The 14,838-nt window shown below is 40.8% G+C and overlaps 1 protein-coding gene across 3 annotated transcripts in view; it reads left to right on the top strand.

The window, feature by feature from the left end:
* arhgap32b (Rho GTPase activating protein 32b) overlaps window positions 1-14,838 on the top strand; it is a 91,017-nt gene that overhangs the window by 48,286 nt on the left and 27,893 nt on the right. For all 3 annotated transcript variants that reach the window (XM_088012326.1, XM_088012327.1, XM_088012325.1), the window contains exons 6-8: window positions 10,524-10,610; window positions 12,085-12,222; window positions 13,558-13,650. In XM_088012326.1, coding sequence (XP_087868452.1) covers window positions 10,524-10,610; window positions 12,085-12,222; window positions 13,558-13,650 — 318 coding nt within the window. The remainder of the gene's footprint in view (window positions 1-10,523; window positions 10,611-12,084; window positions 12,223-13,557; window positions 13,651-14,838) is intronic.

The raw sequence follows: 14,838 nt of genomic DNA, 5'->3' as shown, positions 1-14,838 counted from the left end.
ACAGCTAACATGTCTTCTACCTTCTGATTTGTAACATGAAGTCCGTTTTATACATCTTCAGCCATCATCTGCATTTGTGCAAGAGCTTCCCCTAGTGGGACGCTATTCATTATTTTTAATACCTTTTCATAGCAAACAGCTTTCAGCCTTCAGAAAAAAGACAAGAGTCGATAAAGAGAATCTGTTTTTGTAACTCTAGATATTAATACCTGGAGTTATTGATGAGATTTTGTCTCTTGAGAAGGCGAGAGCCTCGTTCTGTCATGTCGAACCCCATGTCACATGTTCATCCAGAGGCCTGGGAGTGATGTAACTATTAGTCATTCTGCTCTCGGTGCGGGAAAACAAAAGCTTGGCCAGAGCTCGGTCTTTGTGCCTCGTGGTCATTGTTGAAAGCTTCTTAAAGCTCCACTGCGGACAAAGCGGCACAAAACCCAGCACTCATTAGGCACTGTTATGGTCTATGAAAACGGGCCCAGCGTTGATGTTTTTCAGTTTATGACGTTATCTGTTCCACGCAAACCTGCGCTCCTGAGTTTTAGGAGTTTATTCCATGACGGGGTTTAGTCAGTCATCAATAAGCATGACCTGCTCACACCGTTCCGTTTGCTCTGTCTTCTTGTAGCGTCTGAGTAGACTGATTTATTACCACCGGCTCCGGTGGGAAACGTGCTTAAATGTTGGAATGTTTTAACTGCTGAGCCGGCTGCTTGGAGGAATTGCACTTCAGGGGGCCGATAAGTCATCTGGAAGACCGCTACTCTGCTTTACCTGACTCATCAACATGATTTGTGGGTCAAGAAAATTACTTTTTAAGTTTTTTTTTGTTTTTGTTTTTTTCATTGTGCTTTATCTGACACAACAGGATAATAATGGACGGTTACCACCAGTGTGCAGAATGGCCTGAATTAGCAGGATGCACATATCGACTGTATACTCTTTGCACTTTGGTGGAAATCCATTTCAGCCCCACTTAGTTCCCTTTGCAACAAAGATTAATCTGTGTTGGATGGTGCTCCAGCTATCCTTACGCAGAGCTGTGCATGCACACCTCAGTAATCAGATTTATTTGGTGTCTCTGCTCCAAGCTATGATCTCACCCTGCTTTCAGCAACCTCGCTCTGTTTAGATTCCATTGCACTCCTGAGCCCTATACTCAATCCATTTTTATAGCTTAAGTAATGATTTTAGATATAGCCTCTTCACACTTCCTTCTGCAGCTCCCATTCACTGCAGCAGAGGCCTGCAGGCGGCCCGATTCTACCTCCGCCTGCTCTGCTCTTCTGCAATCTGACAAACTGCCGCCATTGTTCTCCGAACTGCAAACTGCTATCCACACGGCTTTAGACTCCAACCCCATGGTGTGTTCACGAGTCATTTTTCACAGTAAATCTTTTCTAATTGAGTTCTTCAACCCAAAGAGTTGAAGAACTCTTTGGGTTGAGAAACGTTTAATGCTGAAATGTAAGTTACTTACAGCTGACATTTGTAACTTTTATAAAAAAATATGTTTCACTTATTTATTAAAACTCTCAGCATGTCGTAACAGTTTGCTATCAGACAGATGGTCTGTGATAAGATTGATTTTGTCTCTGAACTTCTACTATTGTCTAAAGAAATGCACTGCTGCTGAGTCGTCCTGACCGAAATCAACCAATCAGAGCCAGGAGGAGGGTCTTACCGCTCCCAATCATCCTCATGTACTTGCTGCTAAATGTGCCAATGGTGGAGAAGCAACTTACTGTTGCAGGAAAGCAGTTTATCCACTGTCATCGGAGGTCATGCTAACTAGCCTGAGCAATTTGACAAGCTGTGCTAGCTGCTGGTCCAGCTGTCTGCTGTGTGTCTGTGTCCAGTAAGATTTACTTGCAGTGGCTGTCAGACACTCTGGTAATTGTCTGTTAACCTCAGAAAGCTGTGAATGCAGAGCAGCTGATATAAAAAAGCCCTTAATTGTTTTTTCTAGCCTTCCTGCCAAAAGGAGAGGTGACGTCATATTTTTTGTGTGTGAGGAGTTGCTGTAAGCTTAACTGTTTTAAAACGGAGAGGATTTGAGACTTTACTCGGCTTTTAGCATTTAAAATGCTAAAAGCCGAGTGTTATAAACTCTGAAAATCCATCTCCCTGTGAATCTATTTGAGACGAGGTAGAACCTCTCCTTAGCTGAGATCTCCAAAAAGCTGCCAGTATTTCTAACCAGTCTTGAATCAAACTCCGTAATTTTCCGGACTGCGTAGGAACCTTTTTCCAAGACAAAATGCATTACAAATCCCAACCTGCACTGTACTCTTAAAGGATTCTTGGCAAGTAAATTCCAAATTGGTACAAACATTTGAGTATTTTTTCTAGTAAAAGTTTAGACAATTAGATTTAGTTTTAAATGTGCAGTCTTGTCTTCAGTTAAGACCGTTTATTTTCTCCCCATTAGCAGCTTGGGTGCACTATGTTAGGTTTCCTGGACATCATCAGAGGGCGTCCTGTCCAACCTGTCTTTGGTGTTGCACAGCAGTGGGCTGAATAAACTGGGTCATCACTGGATTATCATTTGATTTTCATAAGCAGACGTTATAGTGGTGAGATTCAAAGCTCTGCCGGGGCAGCTGGGGTGAGCGAAATCTCAGCTAATGGTAACGCACAGCTTGGGTTGGCCCGGCAGCGAGTGCTGTCACTGCGCCTGTTTTCCACTGCACACGGCGGGTTGCAGGGGGACATTTTGGGGCTTCAGAGACTGAAGTTTAGACTCTGAAATGCTGGTGTAAATTAAAAATAAATTTCAGGAATAATGTATGGATCTTTTAAAATTCTTCTGGGGGAGATGAACAGTTTTCTTAGCATTTAGGCAACCCGCTGTGCATGGATGGATGAGCATACAGTGAAAGTAATGTCAGGATTGAGGCAGAAGTGTAAAGCCTCTTGAGCTGCTGCCGTGGAGACAAGTTGGTGAGCGGTATGGTATGATCAGGGTGGAGCTACACAATACAGTTTATTTATTAAACCATCGCTGCTTGAAACAAGCATGAGACATACCAGTGAGTCACTTTATCCTTGCTTTAGTACGATGCCATGTTAGGCGGTTGAGTTAAAACCCGCCTACCCAATGAGAGTCGAGCTGGCAGTGGAAAGGTTCTCCTGAATACATCGGACCACAGATTATCGTACCGAGACCAATGCTGTGCCATTCATTTTAAACAAGGTCAATAGAGCTCACCTCACTGTCCTGCTTTTGACTAAGATTTTACAAAATGTTTTATGAAGGTAGTTAATGGCACCAGGAATCAAAACGAAAAGACATATAATTAAAGATGGTTTAAACTGTTTATTGGGAAATATGAACTAGATAAAAGCTCAGTTTAGTTTTTCTTGTTTCTTCCAAAAAGTCATTAATCAGCAGTTAAATTAACCTAAGTCTCTGCTAAACTCCAATGGAAACACTTGAGTTATGTGATCAACAACCAGATGTTACTACAGGTGGAGAAGATGAAGAGGGTGTCGGGAGGTTGTTGGAGGATGTATGTTTTATTGACTTGAACAAAGATATTCATGTGTGATTTTAATCACAATCACACCCATTATTTGATGGAAACATCGCCATTGTGAAATTGTTTTTTTTTTTTGTTTGTTTTTTTTTTTACACTAGTGGGATATCAAATCTTTGCACACATTTGTCATGAAAACTCAGCATATGTTCTGTATTGAACTTAAAATGTATTAGGTAGCCTAATCTATCAATGTTTATCTTGATTAGTTGAATAATAAACTTTTGGGTTTTTTTTCTAAAAATTGTCTCATTGTTTCTCATTTTCCTGTTGCCTTTTAAGTCACCAGCTGCAGAGTGAATGGCAGAGAGTGTTCTTCAAGACATAGGATCTCAAACAGTGTATGTATCCATATTAGCACACAGTTATGGTGATGGAGAAGAGCAGCCTCTGACAGTTTTAACTCATAAACAAATGATCTGCTGTCTTGGATTTTTCTAAGTAAATAGGAAACTAGCGGTGGGAATCTGTAGGCTCTTGTTGTGTTGATTCGATTGTGACTCAGAAGGTTAAGATGCGATTATAAATAAATTGTTGATGCCTCCGCCGTATTACTCAACACGCTCGCTGAATATGTAAAGTTATGATGACCTCAGAATTTGTGGGAATGGCTTTCCATGCATCCTATGTTACAGCTATTTTATTTGCCTGTTACTTTGAGCTCTACATTGGTTCTTTAGTAACGTAGCTCTGAGGCGAAATGTTACATCTAGAGTTGGGATTCAAGAATATGAAAATTTGGGCCATTCAGTTTTATCATGCATGCATCTTATGAACAATTAAAAATCCATATCAGCTCTGCAAAAAATAGTTTTAGTAACCAGTTATGCTATTATTCTGACAATTAATTGGATAAAAGCATTGGCACATTGGTGATTAATTGATTACTAAATCAGTTGACGATTATTTCAATAATCAGTTATTGAGATCATTTCAGACTCACTGTGTTTGTGCCGTTACTGCAGAGATTCAGGATGCAGGCTCCAATCCACCAATCTACTGCATATTACATCCAAGCAGTTCTTTGCTTACTTTACATGCTCTGATATCATGATGCTGATTGTTCAGCTGCAGGTCTGCAGTTGCTCCTTGTGATCTTGTTTGTAATTGGTTGAGATGTTGGACTGTGACCGGAGCAAAGGGCTGCCGAGGTCATATATTCAGAGGATGTATGTCGCCGTGGTTATTTTCTGCAGCAGCCTGCTCTCTTGGAGTCTGCAAAGGCAGCTGAAACTGAGGCAAAGTCTCAGTTATTAATATGTAGGGATGTGCCGCAAAAAGGTAGTCCCTGGTCTGCACATGTGGAAGGACAGAAAGCAGAAAGCACCCTCCTCCCTTCATGTCCTCTGCTTCCTTTTGGAGTCTCTCTCTTTCTCTCCCTCCATCGTTCTTTGTCCTGCAAACACACAAACCGGAGAAGGGTTGAAGAGGGAGAAGGGGGAGGGGTTAGCCAGCATGTCAAAGACGGAGGGGGGGGGGGGAGAAAAAGCGAGTGAATTGCATGTGGCAGAGGGACACAGAAAGCAGACGGTCAGGTCAGCCGGGAACAAAACTAAACGAAAACATCTTTTCTTTCTTTTTTTTTTTTCCTTCTTCATTACGTGTAACCTCTTCTTCACTGCTGCTGAGCAGATTAGGTGTCAAACTTGTGCTGGGTGCGAGCCGTCAGAGAGGACGCCAGCTAGAAGGTGAACGTTTAAAGAAAAAATAAAAATGAGGATGGGGTATCACAATGGTTGGATGGAAAAGAGGGGAAAATGGAGTAAATGAAAGGTGCCCCGCTGAGGAATCCAGCAAACTGCTCCACCGCCGGTCGCCCAGCTGCTGGTGATATTGTTGTCTCTGAATCGCACACTAGGAGAGTGTAACGGCAAAGAGGGCGCAGAGCTGACAGCCAGACTCTGCTGCGGGAAAACGAGGCTCCTTCATGTCCGTCCCGTCTGTAGAGAAAGACGCAGTGGGAATGGTGCTGGGGACAGGTGCTGGAGCGATCAGAGCGATCAAACCGAGAGTGAAAGTGTCAGCTTTGAAGGGAACGAACACCCGCTAGGAGTGCAACCTGACTCGACCCGCAGTAAGTGTGGCAGATGTTTGTGTTTGTGGCTTTGCTCTTTGGTTCTTCATGCAGATTGTCGTCCTACTGCAGAAAGTGGAGGAACTGCTTGGCTTTTTTTTTTCTTTCACTAAAGATCACACCAGAAAAATCCAAATTCTTTTCTTATTACACAAGTCTGATGCAATTCAGTTTCCTCTCTCATCTGTGTGGATAAAAAAAGTGTAAAACTATGAGGTGGAGAAATATAGTGGCATTCTGCAGATCTTTGCTCAACAGAATAATAAACAAATATTTAGCTGTGTGTAGCTTTAAAACGACTTAACACTTTGACCGGTCTGAGTTGTTCTTCATCACTATTTATGAACTTGGCTAAAATTTCTTCTATACTTATCAATTTCTTCTAGAAATGTAAACAGTGATGAAAAGATTGGTGGGTACTAGGTATTTTCTCTCTACGTTACCAGAGAATATCCTGAGAAAGCATCAAAGATGTGAAGTTTTTGTAAATCCAAAGAGGTTTGTGGTGATTTATGTCCTTCGTAATTCTGTTTCCAGATGTGTAACTTGAACTACAGGATTCCACAGCGGCCAACTCAGATGAGCTGAGCTAACAATTAGCCTTTCTAAATGTTTCAGAATTAGTCATTGGGTATTCTAATTGTATCTAAACAGTTATTTTTGAAAACCATATTTTCTTTTTTTTATTTTGTTTGCCGTTTGTCTTGTGCTAATTATATTAGCATTCCGTAACTAAAGCTGCTCAGTATTGATGTCCAGTTTTTGGAAACCTTTAACCTGCTGGTTTTCAGCTGATCCTTTAACAAATAAATAACATTGAAATTATGTTTTTTTCCTAACATTATTATTTATATTAAGCATAAAAATAAAATTAGGTTTACCGTTTCTGGTAACGTAGAGAGAAACAAGGATGAAAGGTTAGCATCTTATGCTAGCAGTTGGCATGTTAACTTTAGTGACTCCACACAGACTGAAGACCTTTTACTTTAACTGTAAGATTGCCAAAAGACTCAGAACATTTCCAAATCCAGAGTTGTCTGAGACAGACTGATGTTGAAAGGTCAGAAGATAAAACATCAGCTTTGTGGCCTTATCCTCTGTTAGCTTGCTAATCAAGTAGCAGCCTGAATGAAATGCCGACATGTCATAAATGGTTTCCTTTTTAAAATCTGGCGTGCCTGTGCTTCCTCAGATACACCTGATTGATGCTGGAGGCAGATTTCTTCTGAACATGGCACCTGGCATTAATGCCAGAGAGTTCAGCCTTTGTTTTATCAGACCAGAGCAGAGAATTTTAATCCTTATGATTTGAGAGTCCTGCAGCTGTCTTTTGGTAAAGTCACTCCACAGAGCAATTGTGGAGCTCTAACAGAATGACTATTGGGTTCTTGGTCACTTCCCTCATTAAGACCTTTCTTTTGTATTTGCTGAGTTTAGTTTAGGAATTATCCTGGTGGTCCCAAATGTCTGCCATTACGAACGATGGAGGTCATTAAGAGCTTCGAAGCAGCAGGACATTTCTGTAGGCTTCCTTACAAAAATCCCTCTTAATGCTGTTTCAGCAGATGAAAATACAAGACCTGGAGTTGGATGAGTGTTTGCCTTGAGTTCAGCGGTATCTACTGTAATTTGCAGAGTTGGATAGATGGTTGACTTATTTATTGGTGGGAAACAGTCCTGTCAGCCTCCATTGGAAAAAGAGATTAAGCCTGTTGGCAAAATGGTTGATTTGTTGTTCATGTTTCTCTCTGTGTAAATACTTTGATGAACCAGAGATTAGAAGTCAGATTTTGCATTTTGGATGATTAAAATCACACTTCTGATTTATTTTTCCCCTTACGTTTCTGCTTTCAAAATCTCTTTCACGATCCTATAATTCATAGTTGACCTAAAAATCAATGAGATGATGTTCAAAATGCTTCTGAGCTTTCTCTGTTCAGGCTGCTGTGTCTGTAAGGCAACATGAAGCTTTTCCATAGGTGGTTCATAAAGAATGAGCCAAACATGCACCAATACCAATTTTTTGTGGGTGTTTTATGATCTCTGACGGTTTGTTTTTGTAGAACGTTGACCTGCCAAACCTGGATTTTATTTTTAATGTAAGATTTAAGAGCAGCCCCAGGTCTTTTTGTTGTAAGCAGTCATTATTTACGGACTGCGGTGTTCCCTTTGTGAAAGCAGAGGCGCTATATAACACGGTTTTATTAATCTTTTAATACAAAAGCCTGTTTCAGATCATCCTTTTACTCTGTGATCTACACTTACTTATGATTCTGTGTGAATAACCTGAACATTGAGTTGTAAAATGTTATGCAGGACTGCAAAAGGAGGGATGTGGTAATGTGGCACAAATCAAATGGAGGAGAGCAGCTCAGAAACAGGGCCTCGTATCGACCCCCTAGTTCTCCATCTGGTTGGAGAAATATGTTTATCAGCAGAATCTGTTGCTGAAAATCACCCACAGCATTGTTGCTCATAGTTAAAACCTTGAATCCATTCAGACAGCCTGCCTGCATTGAGATATGGACACATGCACTGTGTAATACACACTCCATGTGTCTTCCACAAACACCTTATGGAAGATACCTTGGTGGAGGAATGCTGCGTTGTTAGCCGCTAGCCTCATTGATCTCTGCAGGTCAGCTTCATACGATGTGCAGTTCATGTTTATGGTGGAAGCGTTGTCTGAAAGGGGTTAAAGGTGAAATAATTCTGGAGCCTCTCTGCTTATGCTTTTTACTTTTATTTTCTGTGTATCTAGAAAATAAAAGTTTGTCCTTGGATTGGTCCATTTGGGTCCATAGTTTGTCCTTGGATTGGTCCAAAGTTTGTCCTTGGATTGGTCCTTGGATTGGTCCAAAGTTTGTCCTTGGATTGGTCCATTTGGGTCCATAGCAACGTCTCCACATCGCAATGACTTCTTCTCTTTATTTCCATTCAAACCCAACATTCATTTTGATAAAATTCAGGAAAGATGTGGTCTACTCCTCATAAATGCCTCCAGCTATTGGGCCATTTTTGTTGTTGCTTCACTATTTTCTCTGAAAACAGGAAGACTTTTCACTCATGGATGTAAAACCGAGATAATCGGCTCGTCACTGTCATGCTATGTTGTGTCAGAAAGCAGAGAAACGACCACAGAAAGGACAATTGTTGCCATGTGAAGGCTCTATTCACTGTATATCTACCAGAGACAACTGCGTCTGAGGTTTGCTCAGATGGGAGCACAAACACACAGATGTCTTTTTCCTTCACTCACTTTGGAACCCCTCCCGCTTCTACCCCCAACACACACAAACACGGATTCACACAACGTTAATAGTAAATGGACTGCATTTAGCTGCAGCTTGTCCAGTCTTACTGACCACTCAGTGCTTTCACACTACCAGTTACATGCAGCCGTTCTCACACACACACAAACACACTGACATGCAGAGGATCTGGGTCAGTGCAGCCCCTCACCAATATGTGCTTTGATTTCAAACATTTTCATCCGTTTCATCCCCCTGTGTTAGTTTATTTCATCCTGTAGTTTTCATATATAAATAAAGTTGTAATTAGTCACAGAAATCACCATTTTATTAAACTGTATTTTTTCTCAAAACTTTGTTTTAAGCCCTATTTACACTCATTGTAAATGTGAGTATTTATTTTTTTTAATGACACCTTATGACTACACAGTTGCATCTCAATTTACTCAATTTAAATGATCGGTTTTGCAGAGCGCTGTGAGTTGGTCTAAAACGTCCTGCACCAGATGGCTTCAGGATGTTTTGTCTGGTGTGAAAGTACAAAATAATTCAAACTAGAAAGGGCAAAGAGGCAAAATGATGAGCATCCTCCAGCAGATTGGTGGACAACATGAGGCTCAGTGTCCTGCCAACAAACTGCTGGACGCAGGACGGCTAAGTGGGATCAAACTCACAGACGTCCTACTGTCCTCACAGTTACCCTTCAAAGTTTTCTTGTTTAGAACAATTGTCTGAAATTCGCCCTTCACTCACACATTACCAATTAGAATAGTTTAAAACATTATTTTGAAATTTCCTACCCAACTCTTTTGGGCACAAAGTGGAGCCATCAGGCAGTGCGATCTGTCACCACCATATCAGCTAGTTTTAAGATTTGGAGCCATTTTGTAGGATCCGCTAGAAAATGGCCATAATTTGGTCATGTGACTCCACTAAACCATTTCTACCAGCAGGAAACTTCTGACAGGTATTTTTATGTTTTATGGTACCAATAAATCAGCCGAGATTTTCTTAATTTGGGTAGATTGGTGTGGCTGAAATACTAAAATATTTAATGTTTACATCCATCGCTGCTATGGTTTTTAATGACTTAGCAAGCTTATCATGCTTTGGTTTTAACTGCGAGCAGAATATTGAAAAGGTTTTTGCCCACATTTGTAATGGAAACGCAGCTATTGTCCCTTTTTACCTGCAGTCAGAAAGAGCTGACCGACAGATGACCCCAGTTACATCTGAACGTTCACGGTTAGCAGTAGTCACCCCACTGTTGCCACCTTACTGACTTTGTTTATATATTTAGCAACTTTTCAGACAAAAAGAAAATCGGTATTGGCAGGTCAGGCTTTTTAAAGATCAGAAACCTGATGACAAACTGAGACCAAACTGTTTAAGTAGAGTCTAAAGATCAGTGTAGTCTTCAACCTGTAGTGGCATATCCTGAGATCAGCAGGTACTTCTTATCAGATAAACTGAAATACCGTCACAAACACTGTAAGAAGATCATTTACTGCATTCTGCATATCGGTTAAATCCAGGTTTGTAGTCTCAGATCTGTTGAACATCGTGTGGCTCTAAATGAATCCAGTTCTTGGGATCTGAATCTTTATTGTTCAGATGGAGACGTGTAACATTTCCTACCTGTGTGCTTATCTGATCTTTCAGCTGACCCTGGGAGATGAGCAGTGTGAAGTGACCCGGAACGGTTACGAGTCCAAAGAGCTGGTGTACTTGGTTCATATCTACTGCCAGGTAAGACTGCAGAGACCTGACGCCACCTGCGCTTCCACTGGATTGCACAATTTGACATTTCGAATAAATTCTCGGTTTTCGATAAAAAGTTTTGCCGAAAACATTTTATCGGCAAACCGTGATGCAGTTTGGCTTTAAAAAAACTGCATCACACAAGTCACATGACCAACAACCTTATTTGGTTGCCGCTGGTGCAAACCACGAAGAAGAAGACGACGACGGCGACGGGAAGAAGTTGGAGGATTATGTTTTCTAATGAACAAACTTATTCACGTGTGATTTTAATTGCGTTTCTTAATTGGAAACACAGAAATAGCTAGTGTGATTTTGACATTAGAATATCGACCGTGTTTTGCACATTATTCAGCTACTAATCATCATCACATTCTGTTCAGGTATCATACGTCCTTCCTTATTTATTCAACTCCTTGCAGCCGTTGGAAAACCTGTAAATCTGCCCCGGTTCTATTTGGAAAAGAGGAAAAAACCTCCTGCATAAACATGGCCTCGAGTCGAGCACTCTGAGTCCTCAATAGAGGAAGACGAGTCGAGTGCCACAAACCCAAAAGAAGGAGGAGTAAGCAGGAGCGCCGTCTGAAAGTGGAGCAGAAAAGCCCACAGAGTCCTCCCTGTGGCGTCTCTCCCTGCCAGCATTTTTTAAAACGGCACCAGGATCAGTCGGCTGAGCTGCATTCTGCAGCTCCCGTCCCACAAGTTCTGGCATCACCTCAAATAGATCCTTCTTTAGCAAATCAAAGCAGAGGACATTTTCTACCTCTAGTTTGCCTCCATGGGGGTTTGGAGTTCTTTGACAGGATCAAACGGAACAAATCTCTGAAATCCTGGTTTTGTTTTTGACTAGAAATGGGTTGAACTGAATGCAGGGGATTGGAGGTAGGAACTCTGGGTCTTTTAAAAAAAATCTTTCTGTTTATTTAGATAATTGTTATAGCCAATGAAAACCCTTTTTTTTCCAGTAAAAGCTAAATATTCCATAGGATTGAGTTAAAAATGTTTTTTTTATAAGAATGTTAGTGGAAAATCAATTGGAAGGAAAAAGTGTAGTGAGTAAAGGTGCACCAGCAGTAACTACAACTGCAACCTTGATGTTAGGTTGCAAAGTCAGGTCAAGAGTTTGGGGCAGAATCACAGCTGGAGTTGTTGCAGTGTGCAACAATTTGAGACCAGAGGTCACAGTTAGTTATTGTGAACAGATTATTTAGATCCTGAAACACAAAATATTGTTGAAGCCAGATTTTGCCTTGACTGTGTTTTTCCTGGCATCTTGTAACGGCATGCGTCATCGTCTTCATTAGTATAAGAATGAGCAGTTAGCTCTGGAAGCAGCCAGTGGATCTGACCGCTGTGCGTGTGTGTGCGTGTGTGCGTGTGTGCGTGTGTGCGTGTGTGCGTGTGTGCGTGTGTGCGTGTGTGTGTGTGTGTGTGTGTGTGTGTGTGTGTTCTGTTCCTGAAGGGCCGGAGCTGGATTGTGAAGCGCAGCTATGAGGATTTCCGTGTTCTGGACAAACATCTGCATCTCTGCATCTACGACCGGCGCTTCTCCCAGCTGCCTGAGCTGCCCCGATTGGACAGTCTGACTGACCAATCAGAGGTGAGCTTGTCTGATCCATCTTTCTGTTCGGTGTTGTGATGTAGGAAAAAAAAGATGGGTGTTCAGGTTAGGAAATGAGTGACTCTATGTCAGAGCCCACTTTCTCCAATTAAAATGAAGAGGTGAAAGTTCAACTCTAACTCTTTTATACCTTCATACTCTCACCAGTTCTTAATTTTTCTTCATGCATTTCAGCTCCACTTTGAGTCAGATTAAAGCTTCGTCGTTCGCTGACAATTATCTTTTAAGATTTAATCCAGCTGTAAAAACTGCCAAAGTTGCTTTGTGCTATTTAAGATAATATAAAACAGAAATATAAAAAGGTATTTCTGCTCAAAGAAAAATACTAGAAAGATATTAATAGCTGTTAATGTTCTGAATTAATCAAAAAGTGTTGTTTTTTTATCTTTGTAATGACTAAATTAACACCTGTTTTTCCTGTCTTTATGTCGGTCACGTCTTCATTATTTATTGCTGTACATTTTATTGCACAGATGCTTCTTCCTTATTGGTTCACTAGAAGCAAACTAATCTGAGGAGATTACTGAAATGACTAAGGAATTACTGAGTGCTTTCTAAAAACCGAGACAAGCAGTGGGTGAGCCTTCACCTTCATAATGAAGATGATAAATAGGATATAAAACCTCTCTTACAACACACGTTCATGTGTGTCTTCAAAAACTTTATTTATTTACAGCTAAAAACAACCCAGTTGCCACAGAGACGGTTTCTGATGAACACACACTCACACCTCGAGTAGTCAGCTGCTAATCGTTTTCTTTCTCCTTCTTATTATCAAAAGATGCCTGCAAACACAAGTACATATTGTTCCTTTTATTCTTAGTTTATTATTTCCTTAATTTATGTTTTTATACTTTGCCTTCATGCTATTGGCGCTTTAAACCCAAAGTCAGATTCCTTGTTTCTGCACACAGTCTTAGCCAGTGAAGCTGTTGCTGATTGTGTTGAATCCTGAGAAAAGTGTGTTATTCACAAAGTGCTGGGAACTGCCTCTGGTCAAGGAGGAGCTGCACTCGTCCACAGATTCCCTGATGTGCCTTTTACATCAACTGTCTCTGGGAATGTAAAACATCTGAACCTCCAATGAGTGTTAGACATCTCTCCAGGATGTTGTGACGTTTTTTTTTGTTGTTGTTTTTTCTGGTTAGAGACGTGTAGGGCCAACAGTTTGCTGCAGATGTAGTCTCTTATTGAGAGGAAGCACCTTCTCAGCTAGCAGCTCACCCATTTCAGTTAAAGTGTTTATCACACAGTAGTCGTAGTTACCAGGTGACGGGGACGGTGGACTAATGGGCTGCTATCTTCCATCTCCAGTCGGTTTCCCAGATGTTGTTGGCGTACCTCTCCCGACTCTCGGCCATCGCTGACAACAAGATTAACTGTGGCCCCGCCCTCACATGGATGGAGGTAACTCTGCTCTGTCTTAAAGGTTTACCTTCATTTTGTTTGTGAAATGTTATTCTAGTCATGGCCAAAACCTTTCAGCTTTGGCTTGTGTGGTGTCAATCTAACAGGGATTAGACTCTTATTTATTCATTACAAAGAGAAAATTCTGTGTACCTGTATGTCGCTTTCATATAAGCGTCAGTCCTTCGCCAACGAGAAGCTGAGGAAGTCTTTTTCAAATCACATGGACTGTGCCACTTCATAAAATAGTTTTTATCATGAGAAGCATCAGCTTTCAGGATGAACCAGGAAACACCAGGAGCCCTTTATGTCTGTGAATAACAGAAAAGACAGGCTGCAAATCTGCAAAAAGCACCAGAGGAAGTTAGTTATTCCAATAAATTTGCCTTCTGATTGTTTTGGAGATCTGGAAAATTGTTTTATCAACAGAAAAAAAACCAGATGGTGCAGTTTCCTTGCAAGGTAGTTCTACTTAATTCTGCCAGGAAAAATTGAGTGGGATCAAAACTTTGTTCAATAGCTACTTTTTCCACCATTTCAAGGACAGGTTGGTGATCAAAGTATGCTGCAGCCTGAAGGAAGTGTCTCAAACATTAGAAGACTGTGATTGTGGGGCAGTGGTCAGGAAACTCCTCAGATCTCATAACCTTCATTGAGAAGCTGGGATCAGCTTTTAAGAAGTAGATGCAGAAACAGAAACCAGGGTCACTGTCTGCTAGGATTTGGCCCAGAAGTTGATATCCCTGATGATCTAGTGAACTGTAAATGTTAAAGTGAGCATACATTTTAATTTTGGCAGGCCATAGAAATATATAAAAAAAAAAATCTATACCTGTTTAACCCATAAAAAAATGAAACCTTTATCCATGACTTTTGTTTGACTTTGAAATGCCTCATTTTTATACACGGTGAAATTATAAAGTTTGCACTTAATACATTTTACCAAAGCAGCCTTTTTCCGTAAGTGGAACCTTACGATGGTCTGAGTCTGGAAACTTTACATTTCTCTGGAGTGACTTTATTTAACAAGATGAAATAAAACTTAAATATGATTGCTGCTTTTGTAAATATGTCCAAACTAATAACTATGGAGACATTTTTTATAGTGATCTATTAGTTGTGCATTGATGCTGTTAATGATATTTATTGTGCGTGCGTGTGTGTGTGTGTGTGCGTGTGCGTGTGTGT

The sequence above is a fragment of the Poecilia mexicana genome, unplaced genomic scaffold (assembly GCF_051168715.1).
Source record: "Poecilia mexicana isolate PSO_F unplaced genomic scaffold, ASM5116871v1 scaffold_14, whole genome shotgun sequence".
Classification (NCBI taxonomy): Eukaryota; Metazoa; Chordata; class Actinopteri; order Cyprinodontiformes; family Poeciliidae; genus Poecilia; species Poecilia mexicana.
The sequence above is the reverse complement of the archived record's forward strand: the minus strand, read 5'-3'. Positions and strand labels throughout refer to the sequence as shown.